The sequence below is a fragment of the Metopolophium dirhodum genome, chromosome 8 (assembly GCF_019925205.1).
Source record: "Metopolophium dirhodum isolate CAU chromosome 8, ASM1992520v1, whole genome shotgun sequence".
NCBI classification, from domain to species: Eukaryota; Metazoa; Arthropoda; class Insecta; order Hemiptera; family Aphididae; genus Metopolophium; species Metopolophium dirhodum.
This window is the reverse complement of record NC_083567.1, coordinates 22,274,680-22,294,922: the sequence shown is the minus strand read 5'-3', so window position 1 is coordinate 22,294,922 and position 20,243 is coordinate 22,274,680. Positions and strand designations below refer to the sequence as shown.

At 31.7% G+C, this 20,243-nt stretch overlaps 1 protein-coding gene across 1 annotated transcript; it reads right to left on the bottom strand.

The window, feature by feature from the left end:
* Positions 1-828: 828 nt before the first annotated feature.
* LOC132950378 (bromodomain-containing protein 4B) lies at positions 829-19,462 on the bottom strand. The gene is made up of 3 exons (XM_061021800.1): positions 18,332-19,462; positions 4,519-5,285; positions 829-1,842 (listed from the first exon to the last, which is right to left on the bottom strand). Exons 1-3 carry the CDS (start codon positions 19,242-19,244, stop codon positions 1,111-1,113), a joined length of 2,412 nt encoding a protein of 803 aa, XP_060877783.1. The 5' UTR covers positions 19,245-19,462; the 3' UTR covers positions 829-1,110.
* Positions 19,463-20,243: the final 781 nt, after the last annotated feature.

Here is a 20,243-nt window from a genome sequence, read left to right as displayed (position 1 = left end):
TCTAATGATTAAAAAATAATCTCGGATCATAATACGAATTAAGAGTTAATTAATACTTAGATTATAATATTATTTTTATATTAATTATAGTATTTATGATCATTTTTAACACACAAAATATGTCCGTATGAAAAATGTATATTTCATGTATGGAATTTATTTATTGAAATAAAAAACAATCAGAGTATAATATTATAATAATGTAGTAATGCGTTTATTATATTATATACATATTACAAATTATGTACGCGTATGATAAGACAATGACTGCGTTTAATAATAACTGAGCAAACAATTTACAATAATAATATGATCTACAGGATTTTTTCACTGTTTCTTAAATATATTATCGTGTTTTATTATTATTATACTATTAACAGAAAATGTTTATTTCGACATAAGGCGATCTTCATCTCGTTAAAAAATAAACGTTTTTATTATTTTTTTTATGATTGTTTAGGTTTTTACTTTCGTAAGTATAAAACTTAAATCGTCTTACTAACTTTAAATGATTATCAATAATAATATTAAGTAGTGATTCAGCATTTAATATTTATACCATATAACATTTTCAAAAAATAATTTTCCTTTAGATTACGAAATTATGTTCAAGTATATTGTCTTTTTCAAAAGATACACATCTGAAAGTGTTGGGTTCTTCATATTATGTTAACATATATATATATATATATTTTAAAAGACAAAAGCTTGCGTTAAGTATAAAGAATAGCTTAGTTTATAAAATGTTTTTTTGTCATTCTCAGACGTTAACTGCAGTAGCAGACGACCGTTAGGTAATCAGCGGAATTAACAATATAGCACGTGACGTTATGAACAAAAAATTATATTCGCGAAAATAGAAAACAAAGAAAACAAGAAAAATACATAATTTAATATTATTATTATAATATAATAATAAAATTATCGTCTTCATATTATAATCATAATAATATATCATCGCGGTAATCACTGGGTTAATTCTTATAGATACATACAATATAATATTATTATTATTAATTATTGTATTCAGTTGCATAATGTTATATCTTATATATTATTACCTATAAATAATTTTAAATTTATAACAAACAATATGATGACATGTGTACATCAATAAGGGTGTATCGCTGCGATTCCGATTCGACCAGACGACTGTAACGAACCGTTGTGACGGTACACAGATTCTTGTGTCGGCGGCTGTGCCTGCTGGTGCTGGTGCCTGTGGTACGCCTCTGCATAGCTGTGCCTGTACCTGGGCGAAATCGGCGAGGGGCTGTCCTCCGCGGCCGCATGCGCCGCCGCCCGCTTGTCCGACGTCGTCTCGCGTCTGCCGCCGTAACCGCTGCCGCCTAGGTCTTGTTGTTGTTGGTGGTGGTGGTTTTGATGATGGTGTTTGTTGTGTTGGTGTTGTTGGTGGTGGTGCGGGTGGTGATCCTCGTAAGCGTACGCCGCCGATCGCCGCTTGTACTCTCGGCCGGCCAATATCATCGGCGCCGGACCGTCTGCGTCGTCGTCTGCCTCCCGGATGTCCGGTTCACCGCGCGGTCTGCCCCCGTAGCTGGGAGGCGGACAACAGCCGACGTCGTCTTCGTAAGCGTATGAAGCCGGCCGCCGTTTGTAATCGTTGGCCGCACGCGACGACAGCTCCGGCGGCGGCGGCGACACGTCGTTGTAACGATTCCGCCTGGGCGCGGCTCGGGGCGCTTCCGGTACCGCGGCCCGGCGTGGCGAGCTTTTGCGATGGTGTTCCGGGGGCGGTGGCCTGTAGCTGTGGTCCGACTGCGGGTGGTAGTCTTCGGCCGAGTAACCTCTGGACACCATTCTGGACTCGTCGTGATCGTGCTGTGAAAAACAAAAAACACCGATGTAGTTTAATAATAAAATTAGATTGTATAATACGTATATTTTGCATATTATGCATATACGATCAATCCGTAGGTATACAGATCATCCCGAAACGTGTTGTGTTGCAAGCGAGCTTCCGGTTAGAGAAACACGACCGGGTTTTGAAGCCCGTGATCTATTCCAGGCCACTTCCGCCCCAAATTTAAGACGAAAATTATTATAATATATTATTAAGTTATAATAGACATTATAATTGATAGGTATCTTTACATATATACCGTTTATTTATAATATATACAAGATACCTATAATATATATGGTATAATAATATTATGTACCTTTATAAATGAGAAATTATTTTTTTTACTAACGGCTAATCTCAGAAATTACTGGACCGATTTCAATATGTTATATCAGTATAGATTCCTTGAGACTCGGAGGATGATTTAGGCGTATTAAAGGTTGTTATAGGGTGGCTCATACATGAATTTCATATTGGCTCACAAAAATCAAATCATTTTTTGTTCGTATTATAAAATAGGGTTGGTTACGGAAATGAAACAAAAAAAAAATTACCATAGACTAGTCGATCCGCCTATTGTGTATTTAAGAGTTTTTTTTTAAATAAAAAAATTATATTTAATTTATTGTTTATTTGTTTGTAATTCAAAATTCAAATGTACCTACAACAAAAGACAATGTCCTTATATTTGTAACTTATAGACTCAATAACTATTCAACCGATTTTGTCGAAATGTTCATGATTTAATCAGTCACGCATCTATCGATCCCTTTTAGATATATAATACATAAATACAATACATGACCTTAAACGCTGTATGCAAGTATTCTATGTCGTTGCAACTTTGTAATAAATGTGTTTTCTTAAACTAACCAAGCTGTTTAGTTGATGCAGCTGCATTGTGTGACCAATTTTTTTAAAACTTATTTATGCACGAAATATGTACAATAAAAATCATCGGAATCAAAAATAAAATATGCCGATATAACTTATTCTATGCTATATTATTCCCACGTATTCGTCTCTACCGTATAAAAATTGTTTTTATTACACTTTCTTAAATAGATATAAATATGTAGTTAAATAGTGGCACCGAGTGATTTATGATCGTAAAACATAAAAATGATAGCCCAATGGTAACCAGTGATATCTCATTATATCCAAGTGAACACCGAAAATATCTCTCAGCGGAACATAATTAGTCCAAAAATTAGGCATTGTAAAAAAGTTTGGTAAAAAATACAAACTTAAGAAAACCACATACCCGCATGTGTTGTCTCCGTCTTACTTACGCATATAACTTTTTAAAATTTACTTTCAGCAGTTCTAATTTTGTGTTGTTAGCTTAAATATTGGAGTGAATTGACCTATAGTCAAACTTAAAAGTTAAAGATAAGACAACACATTATGTGTATTCTCTCGTTTAATGTTTACGCTATTTTAATTTGTAAGCGAGTAATAGTACCAAATACGTAAAGTATTAATATTGAAAAATGATCGTAACACACTTACAAATTTAAATATCGTAAAAAACCAACGCGAGTACACAAATAATGATTTTACCTTCAAGTTTGTTAATAGGTCAACTCACTCACTCTATACTATTAAAGCTAACCACAAAAATTTGGAACCGGTGAACTTACATTTTGGTATGTTATACGTTAGTAAGACAGAGACAACACGTGCGGGTACGACGTCCTTTTAATGTTTCAGATTGCATGAATTAATAATGGGGCCACCTATAAATACAGGGGGATCTCCGTTCTGGAAGAATAAAATCACGTATTTGGTGGGAATTATTTTGAAACAATACAATGTATATTGTATGGTTTTATTTTGAATATGCAATAGGTGTAATAATTTCCATCAATTACGTTAACAGTAACAGTAACCACAATAGGACTGATGGTCTTAGACCGCAGTTATAATTTAATAAAAAAATACTGAAACTGCTTTCTTTATTTAATTCGAATGTATATCATAATATAAGCGGTATAAAATATAATATTGATTATTATAATTATTGTGGACGTCAGGTATTTTTTAATTGGTAAAAAACCATCGATGGTTTATTTTTTTAATTCATTCTTTCCTTATCCGGAATATTACAAGGAAAAATAAGTCTAACTGCAACTGACGCGTCTCTGATGCGACTGATAAGACATGTGAATTTGAGGACAACAATATAAAATATTTGTAAAAATATAGAAATCGTGAATTTTTTTCCCGGAAGCGTTCAGAAAAAAATGTACAATTATATTATAATATATTTCAGCAACATATAGTAACGAATATGAATAGTAAAACTGCTTGTACATATTTACTTAAATACTATATTTATTGGGGCCGGGGAGCTGTAATGCAAATCGTGGTTCTCTCCCCGATCATCGATAATAAAAAAAAAAAATACATTATTATTTATTATAATTTAATATGAAAAATGTAAGCTGCGTTTAAATTGATAAGTACCTATTGTAATCTAGGTAAACAATAATTCAAAAGGGTCCACTTTGTATCGTTGCTAAATACATATGTGAACATAATACTATATAATTACTATATTTATTAAAGAATAATAGAAATATTAACAGTAAGAGTATATAGGTAATTATTATATTTTCATGTTTCGTTTTAAAATTAAAAATATTTACCTGAAAGTTTCTCGGCTGTCTATTGGAATTTGGTTTTGAATGACCGCCATTGTAATCAGTATCCAATCCTTCTCTCGGTCGATTGGTTCTTCTGTAATTTTTGACCACCTGGTGGTCAAAATGATCGTCGTCGTAGTCGCCATCGTCATCATACCGATTCCTATCCATTTCCTCGTCGTCGGAATGGTGACTTCGCGACCAATTGCAAGAGTCTCTGACCGCAGCTCGGATCATGGGCATTGCGTTTTCTTTGCGTTGTCGTTCAAGTCGCTTCTTTAGTTCGGATCGTTGCTCGTCGATCCGTTCTTTTTCCAGCATAAGGAACTTTTCTTTGGCATCCTTGAATCTCTCCCGCGGTGATTCTCTAACTGTAGAACGATTTGGAGACGGTGTCCTCTGCCTGATTTCTACGGGCTTTTTCCTGTATTCGGGCATGGTTAAGGGCGTAGGCGCAGAGTTCTTGACCGTTTCACTGTTTCTCGGTCTCGGTTGGACCATCGCAACGTTACGATCTGAATATTTTTCCCTCAGGTTTGGTGCAATGTTGTTGTTATTATTATTACTAAAGTTCTGCCGTTTAACATTCGGAACGTTGACGTGTTGTTGGACCTCTTGTCTTCCATTGTAATAGTCTTTTTCCGGCGATGTCACTGGGCTACTGCTACTGTCCACGCCACTGTCTTGTCTCCTAATTCTGGGTAACGGATGGTCATTCGAAGGTTTTGCAAATAATGGTTCTTCTAACGGACTGGCGTTCCAGTCGTCATCTGAAAAATATATTTAAGTTGCTATATTAAAGATACGTGTTGTATAGATAGGTATAGGTTGAGGTATCTAGATAAAATAATTATTTGTTTAAAATACAACTATTAAGTATGGGTGTCATTGTCGTCATTATTCACTCAACACGTGGCAAATTACTATATAGCTTACAAAACTGTTTAAGGACAACCAGTGAGATTTAAAATGGTTATTATATACTTAGTATTTACTAGACTAAACTTGTTTGGCAACCATCACAGTCAACTCCCTAAAATGCAAGTATTTATGTAGGTTACTTCAACCAAAATAATACAATATTTTAGGAGACTCCGATAATTATTTGTAAATACAATTTATTTACCTATTCATGCCTATAATACTATAATTAATAATTACAATAAACGTTCAGTAAAATACTATTTAACGCTGTATATTATTGTAATTTAATTATTTTTGAATTTATGACACGACTAAAATTATATAAAAAAAAATATCCATTTAACAAAATATATATTTATTTTAATTGGTTTCTATTACATGTTATAATATAGCTGATAAAACAGTTTTAAGGACAACTTAAACACGTTTTCAGTTATTATAATAAACAAGCCATTTATACCTAACAATTAACATGTGTAATACATGTTATATAAACTACTCAATATTCTGCACAATTTCGAGCCAACAATCTTTAAATACCTTTAGCTAATATAAGAACTTTAAAAGTTGCTGTTGTTATGCACTAAAAAAAATGTTATATTGGTGTTGTTTCGATTAACCGGTTTAATACAGTTTGCCTAGAAATCTAAAATTCTATATTTTGACCTCAAGAGATTCCTTTCTCTCGACGACTTCACCCAAAACACCGATCGAAGTAAAGTATATTATTACGATTTATAAACCTGCATACATATTATATTATTATTACCTTTACAATAATAATATTCGCATAAAATACGACCGCAAACAAAGCCACCTATGCGGATATGATTGGTTATAAACGCATCGAATTTGTTACAACTAAACATAAACCTAGATACCTATAACATTATATTGAACTCAGGTTATGCGTATCGATATAGATAAAAACAGTTGTACTCGCTGTTTGTGTTTACACTATACATTTACGATATTTGTGGCAAAACAATTGTAGTTTTAATTTAATCGTCTATCCGGCACAATTCACACGGTTTTTTATTCAGCCACTGCAAGAGGGCATGAGAAAGAGGTCAGATTACGTATGAATTGGCGGTTCGCCACGAAATAAAATCGTACACCAAAAGCCACGGAATTGTATTGAACTACAATGTACTATACTATTATTATATTTTATTATACTACGCGTAGTGTATATACCTATGTATGTTTTGTACAAGCCTCTGTTTATTATATTTTTATGTGCATATTGGACCTATGAAATTGTTCCTCTAAACAAAGATGACTTAATAACCCATAGCTACCAGCTATGTATAAGTTGTTACAGTTTTAAATTGAAATAATTACTATATACAAACACAGGCGTAAACTGATGAAGTATAATGTGGCAATTGGGAGACTGACTATACCTGTAAATATTGAAAGGGAAATGCTCCCTTTTTATAAATTGATTAAATTATCAAAAAAGTATTTTTTAGTAGCTCAATTTTACTCGGTGAAACAACGCGTTAAAATGATTAATTATGTGTGTATAAAAAAGCCAATATTGCCTTGTGTTGATTGTTGTTGTAACAATCAAAACTATGATTATATATGATTACAGTTTGATGATAGACAGTTTTCCTATTTGTGATTTGTGAAAATTGTTAAGGACACTTGCGTTAAAAATATGTATAATTGCCACCGACAAAAATTACTCAAGTGACCCCAATGTGTATGCAAAAATACCGTATCCAAGATATATTTATCGGGTAGAGGTAGTAAAAAAATCTAACTTGAAATTACATTTTTGTCCTCTGTAATATTGCTAAAGAAAACACCACTATTTCGGTAACCAAATTAGTGAAAGAAATGATATTTTCAGAGGATTAATATTATTTTAAGTACAAACCTAAATAATATATAATTTATAGGGTTGAGGATATATAACTCTCCTTCTCCCCCCCCCCCCTCATAGCTATTAAACTATAATAATATGGCCTATGGGTCTTATATACGCATACTATACCTAACTCAATTAATGTGAAGAATTTTTTCGTTATAGATTGTACAACTTACGTAAAGTACCTACCGGTAGTTAATATTAAAATGCAATTTTGATTTAAAATATTCATATTTCCGTAAACATAAAAAAAAAATAATTAATAATTATTAAAAAATCCTTATACACCACCATTGTTTTGTAATGATATATAATTTAAATAATTTTATAAACATGTTTTGTTAATTAGATAATTATGTAGTCTAAATAGTTGTGTACCGGAGATTACTAAAAATGTGTATGGAGAAAGTGCACCAGATGAATTTTACTGAAGTATGCTCCGGGCCACAAACCGTTATTCAACTTGGCATGCAGTAACGCGCATACTTGTGTTTCTTTTTACAATCGATATTTTCTGTAATGATTATTTCACTATAATAGGCGGAGAAACGTGAAGTCGACAGTTTATATTAAAATAAAACAAAAATTAATTACGCACGAGGAATGAGGATTAATACGTATACGGCATTGCCGACTTGGTGTCATAATATCCATATAATATGTTTTTTTATATGAATATTATATTTATTATATACACACGATAATGCGTAATATTTTTGTTGGAAAACATGGTGTGTGTTCATACTGTGATTATAATATTATTTTGTTTGCTTTGACGGTGCAGTATAGGAAACACACGTCATGACGTGTTTACGAATATAAACATAAATTATAAAAATATCCTCAACATTTTATTGTAGTCAATAGTCATACAGAGTCAAATGACAATTGATAATATACAATTAATATAATAATAATAATCAATAATGTATGGCCCGCGCTGTTTGGCCGTCGACTTCGGACGAGGATAAGACGATTTTTATCGTATCGGCGATCTCTGTGACTCTGACAGCGTGTCTATAACACATAATAATAATATAATAACTATCTTGGCGAAGAATCGTGCCATGTGAAAGTCCAGCACTCGGGCGCTATCACAGCTCCAACAACTACCAAAAGGCATTCAAAATAAATACGTAAGTATACATCTACCTGTATACGGTCAACTGGAAAAGGATGTATTATAATATATCAGCAAAATTCCGTTGAATATCCTACGCGTGAAACGGTACAATAATAATATGTTATAAAAGACTTTGAATTTGAATGAAGTCGGGTCCGAGGCATAGAGTATTATGGAGGATTTAATCTCTTTTGCTTTTATTATGCACCTACCTATATTATGTTGCGGACAATGTGAGGGCGCATTGGCCGGTCTATGATGTTTACTTTACCCGGTGATTTTGGGCAACTCATTAAAATATACTATTTTTCCAAAGCAGCTGAGTAATACTTTCCTGACCAAAGTAAACTTTGCGAGAGCTGTAACTTTAATTTAGGGGAAAAAAATTAAACCAAATTGTCATTTCATTAATATATCAACTTTATATAAAGAGATACAACATTCCCTGTCATATTTTACAATTGACATTTCGCTATTGTTATAAATTAATAGTACAGTACAGTAACTATAAAAAGTACTCAATATACAGTAAAATAGTATTGAAAATGTACTCAAATACTAATTGTTGATAAATTGTATTTAATAATTAAAAAGTTTTGAAAAAATATAATACTCAAACACTTAACAATGCAATTTTCAAAATTCGAAAATAGCTATTTTATGAGTTACTTTTTGATACCTAATAATGAAAAAAAGAGGAATTTTAGGTCAGTTGAGTTTTGAATTAATGAGAACAATTTTATTATTCATGATTTCCAAAACTACAACAAATTGTAAAATTGTTTCGATTTTACACTTTTTAGTAGATATAGCCATTATAATAGGTAGCTAATACAATTTTTTTTTTTGTAAATTATGGTAAAAATTTGGCCATTAAACATATATTATGATTATTATATCATATATTTTTTTTTTGAAAGAAGCTTCATTTTCACTAAATTTTGACTTCGGGATACTGCAGACTTTCCAATTAAATAGCATACTGCACATTGTCTATTACGATTACGTCAAGGGTAATCAATGAAAATAAATCCTGGTGAAGGGGTAATTGGGTTTTTTTTATATTGCTATATGTACCTAAGCAAGTAATTTACAGATATAATAAGTATTAAACAAAGCAAAACCACAAAATATAATTTGTCTATTTAAGTACTTATATCACCTACCCATATATTTACCAAATGATCTATTCATTACATCATAGTTATTACTTATTCATGTTATTCGTATACCTTATAATATACAAAAAATAAAAACAAACAAGAAAATCCTCAGTTTTAAATAATTACACCAACATATTTTTTTTACGTTTTTTCTTGCTGCTGGATAGGTATTTTTATTGCTATTAATTATTTTATGTACGAAAATTAAAATAAATATAGGGACTGAAGTATTTAGTGTAATATTAATATACTAATTATTGTCATTTAAGGGATTCTATACGTTATACTATATACACATGTGCTGCATCTACGCGAATATACAAATGCCGAATATAGCGTGTAATATGTATATATAATGCATTATATGTATCTAATTTAATATTATTTTACCATGTTATGGGAGATATGCATAATTTTCGATTTTCTAATATAGTTACAAATAAATGCATGTACGAATTATCTCTTCGCGAATCACAATTTTTAAACACCACATCAATATAAATATTATAATAGTAACATACGTTTAATGTATTTTTAAAAAAAACTATTAATCATTAATACATACATAAAATATAGGTAATACTTTCGTGAGTAAAACATAAAAATTATAAAATATTATAAAGCCCCACAGCATTACGCGATGAGAAATAAACACATTTGCACAATCCTACAGTAGTAGAAGCCATTTCATCATCCACATTAAAAACAAAATGTATAGGGACACGTATATTTATAGGTACCGTACAGTGTACAAACTGTACCTACATATTAATATGTTATATTATATATTATATACACAATTTATACCCGAGTGACCGAGTAAATCTTATTTCGTATGTGTATACCAATGATGAATGATATATTATGTAGACACTTAAATACTTCGATATACATATATTCTTATATTGATTATAATACGTACAGCGCACAACAAATAGGTCATCAGCTATATATAATTCTGTAAAGGAACCACCTCGGGTTAGTAGTTATAAACCAAGATAATGTATCTTGGACGGTGAAGTTTCTACTTCTCATCGTGTTAATATTCATGTTTTATTATGTAGACACGAAAATGACCTCTGATACAACAACCTTCTAATAAATAGTGAAATTTAGAAGTGCAGTGTAATTTATATGTCAAGTAAACAAAAATATAAAGCTTCTTCTACAATAATAATATTTGAGATTATCTACAATATATACATTATTTTAAATATCATCCAGGACTGTAGTAGTGTGGTAATTGTGTTTCTTTTAAATGAATAAATAATTCTTTTTCAAATTCTTATATAGATACCTACTATTTAATACCACATAGATAGGTTCACTGTAAATAAAGTTTATTTTTATAAAAGTACGTACTATATGTCCCACAAGTTCTGTATAAGTCCTAATATCTCTGTAAGACCGTGACTTATCAGTATATTTAAATAGGTTCTTTCAATAGTAATCAGCTATAACTTATAAGCAAATCTCAATTTAATGACGTAAATTTCTTATAGATTACTGTTGAAAAAAAACCACATTTATATATATTATTGATTTTCCACGGAGATAATTAGGGTGATACGGTACTTTGGGACATACCTAATGCACATAATATTATATTTCATCAAAATAAATACCTTAAAAGTAAATGCTATGTTAATTCAGTACACAGTTAGGTAATATCATTACATAAAATATTATGATTTACTTTAAAAATCTTATATAATAAATATAAAATAAGTGCTGATGTTTTTTTGAACTGAGTGTATCAAATAATAATTTTATATGTTGACCGCAATTTTTCAATGGATTCTATAGCAATTTCTGTAGAACATTTTTATAGTTGAAATCATCCAGTTTTGTTCACTACAGTTTGTACGGTATAATTAGACGACCCTCTAAAGTCTTTTAAATGCATTAATGAAGTTATAAGTATATCTAAAATAATTGGAATAAAAATTAGATACTTGTGAAGGGTATCTATGATAAAAATTAATGAAACATTTTTTATATTATTCGTTAGACTACTGTGTTTATAAAAAAAAAGTTGTATTAAAAGATGGTTTAAAAAAATATATTTATTTTTATTAATTACAGAAAATCAGTCAGAAACAAAAAAAACTGTATTTTAAAATATATTTTTTTCAATTGTGTAATGAAAAAAATTGTCACTATTTTTCATGTGTACTGCAGAATATAATTAAATAGAAACGAATTTATCTTCTTAAAAGTTAATTAAGTTTCATTAAAATACATATTAAAACCATTTAAATTCGGTGTTTGTTTCAGAACAGCTGATGGACTAAAATAAATAATTGTAGACTGTAGTAGCAGGTACTATAGGTATAGTATAATTTCGGGTATAATATGGAAATTAACAATAATGTGATGTGTTAGGTATACATTATTTATTATTACATAAAATAAGTGATTGAATAATAAATTCAAATAATTATTATGGAAATTCAAATTTAAAATTACCAGTAGGTACGTGTTTTTTTATCAAGTTATGTGTTCTGTTATATATTGACTGTGGGTGGCAGAATTTATGTAAATCTTAGTAAATTAAAATAGGAGTTAAAAAATATATAATGGGTAAATTATTTCGTAAATCAACTACATCGTTACTCAATAATATTTCTATCGCCGTATAGGACATAGGTCATTGATTTTTAAGATTTATACATTTCTTATGCAACACTATCGTTGCCAATTCATTACCTCTATTGGCGATGTATTAGAATTACGAAGTACACGCTCGCAGTAGAATACTTCGGAAATTTACCTCACTGTTTAATAAATTACTACTTGTCTATCCAATTGTAAGATTACAAAATCGCATGCACAAGTATAATATATACCTTAATGTCCTATATAGGTACCTACATATGGTATACATATTTGATCACACAGAGTTCTGTTTCAGACAAATTTAATACGAATATTACAGTACCAACAACAGGTATCATGGACGTGTTAGATGGGTACTTTAAATTTTGAAGTTTAAAATGAGTCGTACGTAAATCTAGACTCTATAGTGTATAATCATCAAAACATGTTTTTGTTTGAATGACTCGCCCGAATAATGACCTGCAAATGACCGAATGATTAGTGGTTTTATGAATTTGAACACGGTTCTGGTGTTATATCTTAACACTTGTAAATCCTTAGCGCAAAATCAACATTCAAACGTGTATAACATTGACGCTCGTATAATATAGTATAGTTGAAACGACTCCAAATTTCTAGGTAAGTATGTGTGTGTGCCAATAATAAAAAATGATTTATTACGTATTGATACCCATATAATACGCATAACTGTTCAAATTCCATCGATGGATAACGCGTGGACAAGTGACGGTGTTTAATATTATATTATAATAGCTGCGCGGAGGTCTGATTAAATTATGTAATCAACACGAATTAATTTAAAACGAAAAAAAACTTATGTGTGGAATACTTGGCACAAGCCCGCAGGTATGATATTACCTAAACATCATGATTTTTCTTTCTCAACGAAAGACACTCGTTTTCTGTCGATTAATAACATTGTTGTTTATTATTATTTTATACTAGTTGATCCCGTACACTTGGTCGCCCATTAAAAATGCCAACTCCATATGAATAATCTATCTCTGTGCCGAATTTCATCAACATCGGTCCGGCTGTTTAGGAATGCATAAAGGACACACACACACACACACACGGACAGACAAACATTCATTTATATATACATATATATTGATGATTTTTAAAAACTAACGTTTTACCACTTATTTGTTTTACGTGCAAATAAAATAAAAAAATTATAACTGAAATCTTCTATATCTATAGTTCCTACGCGTATCATAGTTTTAAACGACGCGATTCGTAAAGCATGTCAAATATCACACACCACAATGAATGCAATCGTATATACCTGTACAGCATATTATAATAATATGCGCCAGTGCCTGAAGTTGTCCCGGCTAGGACGAGGTCCTGTGCGTGAACCGCGCACATATTATTATTATTATTGTTGTTATTGTACCTACCAGTCGGTGCTACATGATGTAAATCCAAAAACCGGTTTCTTATTTGTCATCCTGTTACACCCACTACGACGTATGCAGCACCGTTAAAACGTAGGTACCTACATATTATTATTATTATTATAAATTGTAAAGATGACGACGATGTACGCCTTTACAATAATTATTATAATATTATGCTTATGCCCAATATAACGCACACCTATTTAATGTATGCACGTCTTTTTTACAATTATTATTATAAAAAAAAAAAAAAAATGGAAGATATTACACTCACTCTCGCTATAATAATAATAATAATAACAACAAGACTGCAATGTACCTACGTGTCGATTAGAAAATGCGCGACGATATAGAGACGAACCAGTGAACTATCGCATTATCGTCCATAATATAATATCTTATTATACATTTTATACGTTTTACCTTAACCCAATAATATATTATGATATCTGTGTATATAGCGTATACGCATAATGAACTAATATACACAATTTTTAGGCATTACCGATACATGTAAAGAGAACAATAATTCTGAAGAATTTGTGTGTGGCCTGTGGGGAGAGGGAAACTCTTGAGACGTTTATTGTGGAATGCATAACAGCTGTGTAAATCGTAGATATAGCAGTTTTACCAAATTAAGACGGACGAGAAGAAGTGAATGAACGTTCAAGGTCGATGTAGCTGGTATTTTTTTCAGCGCCTAACTTCAAAGGAAATACTCAGTCACAGTCGGTTGACTATTGTCGCTGAATTATCCATATAGAACTATTATAGAAGTGTTACCTAGACATAATGTATAGGTATGTACTGTGATGTAGCTAAAATCTATATGAGAATATGATCACTACGGAAGTACCTACTTATATGATTTAGTTTTGGGCACGAGAGATTCACCGTACAAATTGACAACGACCGAGAGATGAAAAAAAATATAAATAATGAAATAATTTATAATACACAGAGTTCACAGAACGTACAGAGCATGTTAAAATTATTTATTGATACATGAAATATTATGTATAATAATAATGTTCTCGTGGCATAATAATAACATATTATTTGGTTCCGGCTACCGTGATTTAATTGATTATAATTTAAAACAATTTCGGAATACACATTATTGAAACTCAAATGAACAATTATTAATTATTGTATACCAAACGTATTAGTACTAAAATATCGTAATACTTATTTTCAAATACGATAGGTGATGTGCGATGTCGCGTTCTTTCAACCAACAATATTATACTCGGGGGACGAGGTGGCCGAGCGGTATAACGCGACGGATTCGGCACAGCCGGTCCGAGTTCGATCCTCGACCACTGGGCGGCATTTTTCTCCGTGCAAGTCACGGTGTCCGGAGAACAAGTGCCGCCATCCCCCCACCCCGGGGCACGGCAGAAACCTACGGGTGCCCCATTAGAAATTCTGCCAAACACAACACACACGTGTACCAACCTACCCAATATAAAACCTACCAAACCTACCCAATATAAAACCTACAGAGTACCCTCCCCACACCCAATGGCCTATGTTGCCGCGGGTTACTCAATAAAAAAAAAAAAAAAAAAAAAAAAAAAAAAAAAAATATTATACTCTTAGGTCGTATTTTTTTTAGAACCTACAACGACGTAACGAAAATAGTGTGATACAGAGATCATGTGTTTCGCGTCGTTCACTTCACCTCGGTGTTGAATAAGATAAGTGGAGGTATTATTATTTTTAATTTGAACATGGCCATTATATCGCATTAAAATAAGTTTCTCAACGGAAGTCGGTTTACCCAAAAAACAGAATGGTCAATATTGTATAAATAATAATGAATGCTTACTGAAATTTGAATGGATTTCATTTTCTATTAATTATTATATTATTAGTGGGTACAGAGATAATTGTCATGAATTAGTATACTATAATAGTAGGTATTATACATGTATTGTATGAAGCATATTGAATTAATTGTTCACTGTCCCAAAGTGCTTTCTAAAAAAGAAGCTCGCAGTAGGTAGGTAAAGTGTAAAACAAACAACTCCATCACTACACGCTCAGTTACTCAGAATTTTTTTTAACATTATTTTTTATTCAGGCTATCTGTTACATGCGTTGAACAATAAGTTTAACTAATCGATAAAATGAGATACAATTATTATTACAAAAAGTATAGAGTGGAGAGACCGCCCAGTATGGAGGTACCTACTTGGTCGTGAAATAAACGCTCAGAATCTAAAGAATCTAAAATCTTTTGATTTTCTTTTAATTAATGAAATATTTGTGCACGAATAGGTGATATATGATGGTTTTGTATTACTGTTATACAATTGCTAATATTTTCGGGTAACGATCCGAATATGAAGTCAAGTATTCAATCATAATAGTTTGTGTACTCCCATCTACATCCAATATGGACACAATAACAACAAACCATAATAGTTGTACTTAGACGTTCATTTGAACTAACAGTACATTTTTTGAACACCCATATATATATAAATCGGTTTATATTGTTCCAGAATGTGTACATTGTTTTAGGCCATTAGGAACACATTCATTAAGCTGACAACATTAATCTGTAATGAATTGATTTCCCTTTTGCTAAAAGTCCGGTAAAAAAAATGTAGAATTCGACAATATTATACTTAATAATAAAAAAAACGTCATTAGAAAGTCGCTGCATGCTATGCCTATTATGCTCAGCTAATTTTTATGAGCTATCGCATATGTGGCACGTGCTAAAGCTGGTTGGGTGGCTTAAAAGAGGACAACAATCGTTTGACCCACATTAAACGTTTGGGTATCGTATCATTAAGACATATTATTTAAACTAATTTTTTTTTAATTTCAATTTAAGATAATAAATTTAAAATAATATATATATTATATATACGTTTGGTACAATTGTACCTATTTCGGTGTTAAATGTACCTTACTAATACTATTATAATGTAAGTAGGTACCGACTTTTGTTACATTTTAAATGCCTGATTTATCAATATATTAAATTTAGCTAACAATATATTTTTTCAAAGTAGATATATTATATAATTGGAATATATAAATATTTACACAAAACCGTTTAATTCACTATAATAACAGCGAAAGTTAAGTTCAAATCTATACTATAAATTTATGACCCACGGACAGCATAGATATTTACTTGAGCTAAATAATATTACAACCAAATATACCATATTGTGTTATACAAATTGAAAATATAGGTAGGTAGGTACTTACAATAAACTTAAAAACATATATTATTATTAGTTCTCTGTTTTAAATGATATGGTCATGTCGATACGACGATATAGGTAATATGCACATGTTACAATAAAGCCAAACGGAAAAATTATATTTTCAAGTTGCCCCTCCGAATATATACATGTATCGTTATAGGATATAATATAATATACATTTCGTAAATATATTGTATTTCAAATATAATGTACAGATTATATATTATGGTAGGACGGTATAGGTACTTATATGAAAACATTAATTTAAAGACTTTAACGATAACGTTCATAATAGCGATGTAGAAGAGACGAGAGTGATAAATACAGTTTAGTTAATAAATAGGTATATCTATACATAATAATATGTAAACGGATCCAAACACAATAAATTAAATTGAATAGATAGTATTCTTAACTGTTATTCACAATGCAGGTATACACATTGGCATCCTCGAGAAAGGTTTTTTGCGTCCGTATATACATATTTCAATACCTTTAAATTATAATGGACAGCGGCAGCCATCGAAGACCAAACGTATCTCTGAGATATTCACGATTATGTATAAACGTATAGTGATGCTGTATGAGTATACGAGTTTAAAGAGCGGCATTTAATAAAAGTAATATGAAAATACCAGTAAAATTGGTGGGGAACTTTGTGAAAGGGTAACTACCTACTATATTTTCATTTGAATTATAAAAACGATGATGATGATGATGATACCTAATAATAATAATAATAATACCTATACCAATATCAATATCAAGGTATAGGTATATAAATATATTGATTTATGAACGATATAATACATTAAAATATAGGTAGTATGAAAATAGTAATAAATGGTAAATATACTAGGATTATTTTACGACCAAAATTAGTTTGATGTAAGCGCATTCATTTTAACATAAAAAATTGGATTTACAGTAAGCTCGTAAATTTTGATTCCACCATTATTAAACTTTTGAGTTGTAAAATGTACGATGTTGAATAAATATAAAATATACTAATACATTTGTATCATGGAAATTATTTGATTATAACGGGTCATCACAACTGGTTTCATACTTAAATGAGAATTTATTAGCTAGTCATATAGGTATACATTTGAAATATTTAATATATTAGTAATTCAGTTTGGTCGTTCGCCTTATCGATGCCATATCGGTAGGTACATTATAGCTAATGTAACCATAATATATTAGGTATATCATCAAAATTATATGATATTGTTGGTTTTATAGGCATACCTACCTACATATAATATATTAGCATCGGTTCCAACGAACAATTTTATAAAAAAAAAACACGCAAACTATACAAATTACATTATTACAAAAAACCTATAGTACACCTACAATCTACGTAATATTATTATATAAATTCAGTACCTACACTTATACACCTGTATGTTCATTATAAAATTGTATACATTGTATTGATTAACTATAATATGTATTAAAATATGCTATACCTGACGACGAGTTGTTGTCCGCATACGCGTTTTCCGGTTCGTATTGTTCCGGACTTGGTGCATGATCGGATCCTATCCCGCTGGAGCCACCACTCGATCCCATTTTCGTGCCGGACCTCCGGAAATCCAGCTGTGGTCTTGCACCACCGCTGTTGACACCGACGATGTTTGCGCTCATGCACCGTCGAAAGTCGATACCGTTTAGATTTCCCCGATGTCTGTGCACGGTATCATAGTCTCTGGGTGGCAACAAAATCGGCACCCCGCCGGTCTTGCCCCCGGTACCCAATTTCTTTTTCAACTCTGCCGCCAACGAATCGTACAGGGTGGTCACGTGACCACCGGGGCCCGGCACCCCGCTATCGGACGACGACGACGGTGGTTGCGGGGGCGATTCTCTCTTCCTATCGCTTCGGACGCTGCTGCTGCTGTGCGTCTCGGACTTGGTCTGCAGTCTCGATTCGATGTCGTTGAGTTTCTTCTTGTTCTCCGGTCGGTCGACCAGCATTCGCAATTGTGTGGACAGCAGAGTGGCCGTCTCCACGGTGTCGCACCGATAGACATGCACGTGGACGGGCCACTTGGTGACGGGGTTGTAGAGGAGCAGGATCACGGCCACCAGGTCCTCGTCCTGGTGGACGCAGGTGACCGCGTGATCGGGGATCAGGTGCTTGACCAAGTCGCTTTTCGAACTCTTACCACCCGGCAACGAGATTAACGCCGACACATTGTGTACGATCTTCAATCCCCTGTGACTTACCTGCAGCGTGAACTTATATGGCGTCACTTTCTTTTCCCTTTCAGCCAAAGTCGATATCACGGGAATTATGCTTTCTACGTCTCTCACGTTCTTACATTCCTGAGCTCCGAGAAACCAAACGTAGTACGAACTTTTTTTTATGTCTTTTTTCATATTTGAATTTATTCCCCGGTTAACAGATACACATGTAAAGGTACTATATGCTATACACTAGGTATAGTATAAATTGCTAAAAAACAAAAATTACAATTACAATGCTAAAATAAAAACATTAAAAATCACGACACGGCACATACTATTCACTGACGCACGAAAATAAGACACTACGTGTAGACGTTTGAAGAATAACTGATGGTCGAAGTTCCAGGTGTACTACAGTAGTATTGTGGAAGTAGAAGTGGTACCGGTTCGTAGTTGGTATTTGAAAGGAACATAAAGTAGGCAGCGCTGCCAAGCGAAAACAAGATAATGTCCTCGATGCATACTAAAATATATAAACGTAATTTTTATTCACTGTTCATAAACTATTTAACGTTTATTCTAAAGCAAATTAAAAATAGAAATTGTATACATAAATTGCAAATTCAATAGGTACTTATACTTACTATGTTTTTAAAATAAGACACTGATGTAATTGTTTGACTAATAATTATTGACGTGCTAATAATGCTATATATCGGTACTTTATTAGAACACTAAAATAAATAAAATATTTTTCTTTTTCACGATAATGCATTACGATTTAAAAATATTATAATATAAGAAAAAATCGATTTGGAAAGGTCAGTTTGGAATTTTAGTTGCAATATGCAGTAGGCGTAAGTATGAAAAATATTTCTAAATATAAAACGTACCTATACAACCACCTAATTGAAAGTTTTAAAAACAATCCGGCTACTCCCATCCGGATATTGCGGCCTACATACCTAATACCTATAATATAAAAATTCCGTATAATAGATTTGACCGATTTTGACAAAAAACGATTATTATAAGGTAAATTTAAATATTTCTTATGTGCTTACAAAACAGTGCTAGGTATAGGTATAGATAATTAATTAAATTAGTATTAATTAATAACAATTTATTATTATATATTGGGTTAACTAAAAAGTTCATCGTCGGCTGCACTATGTAATAATAAACTTGAGT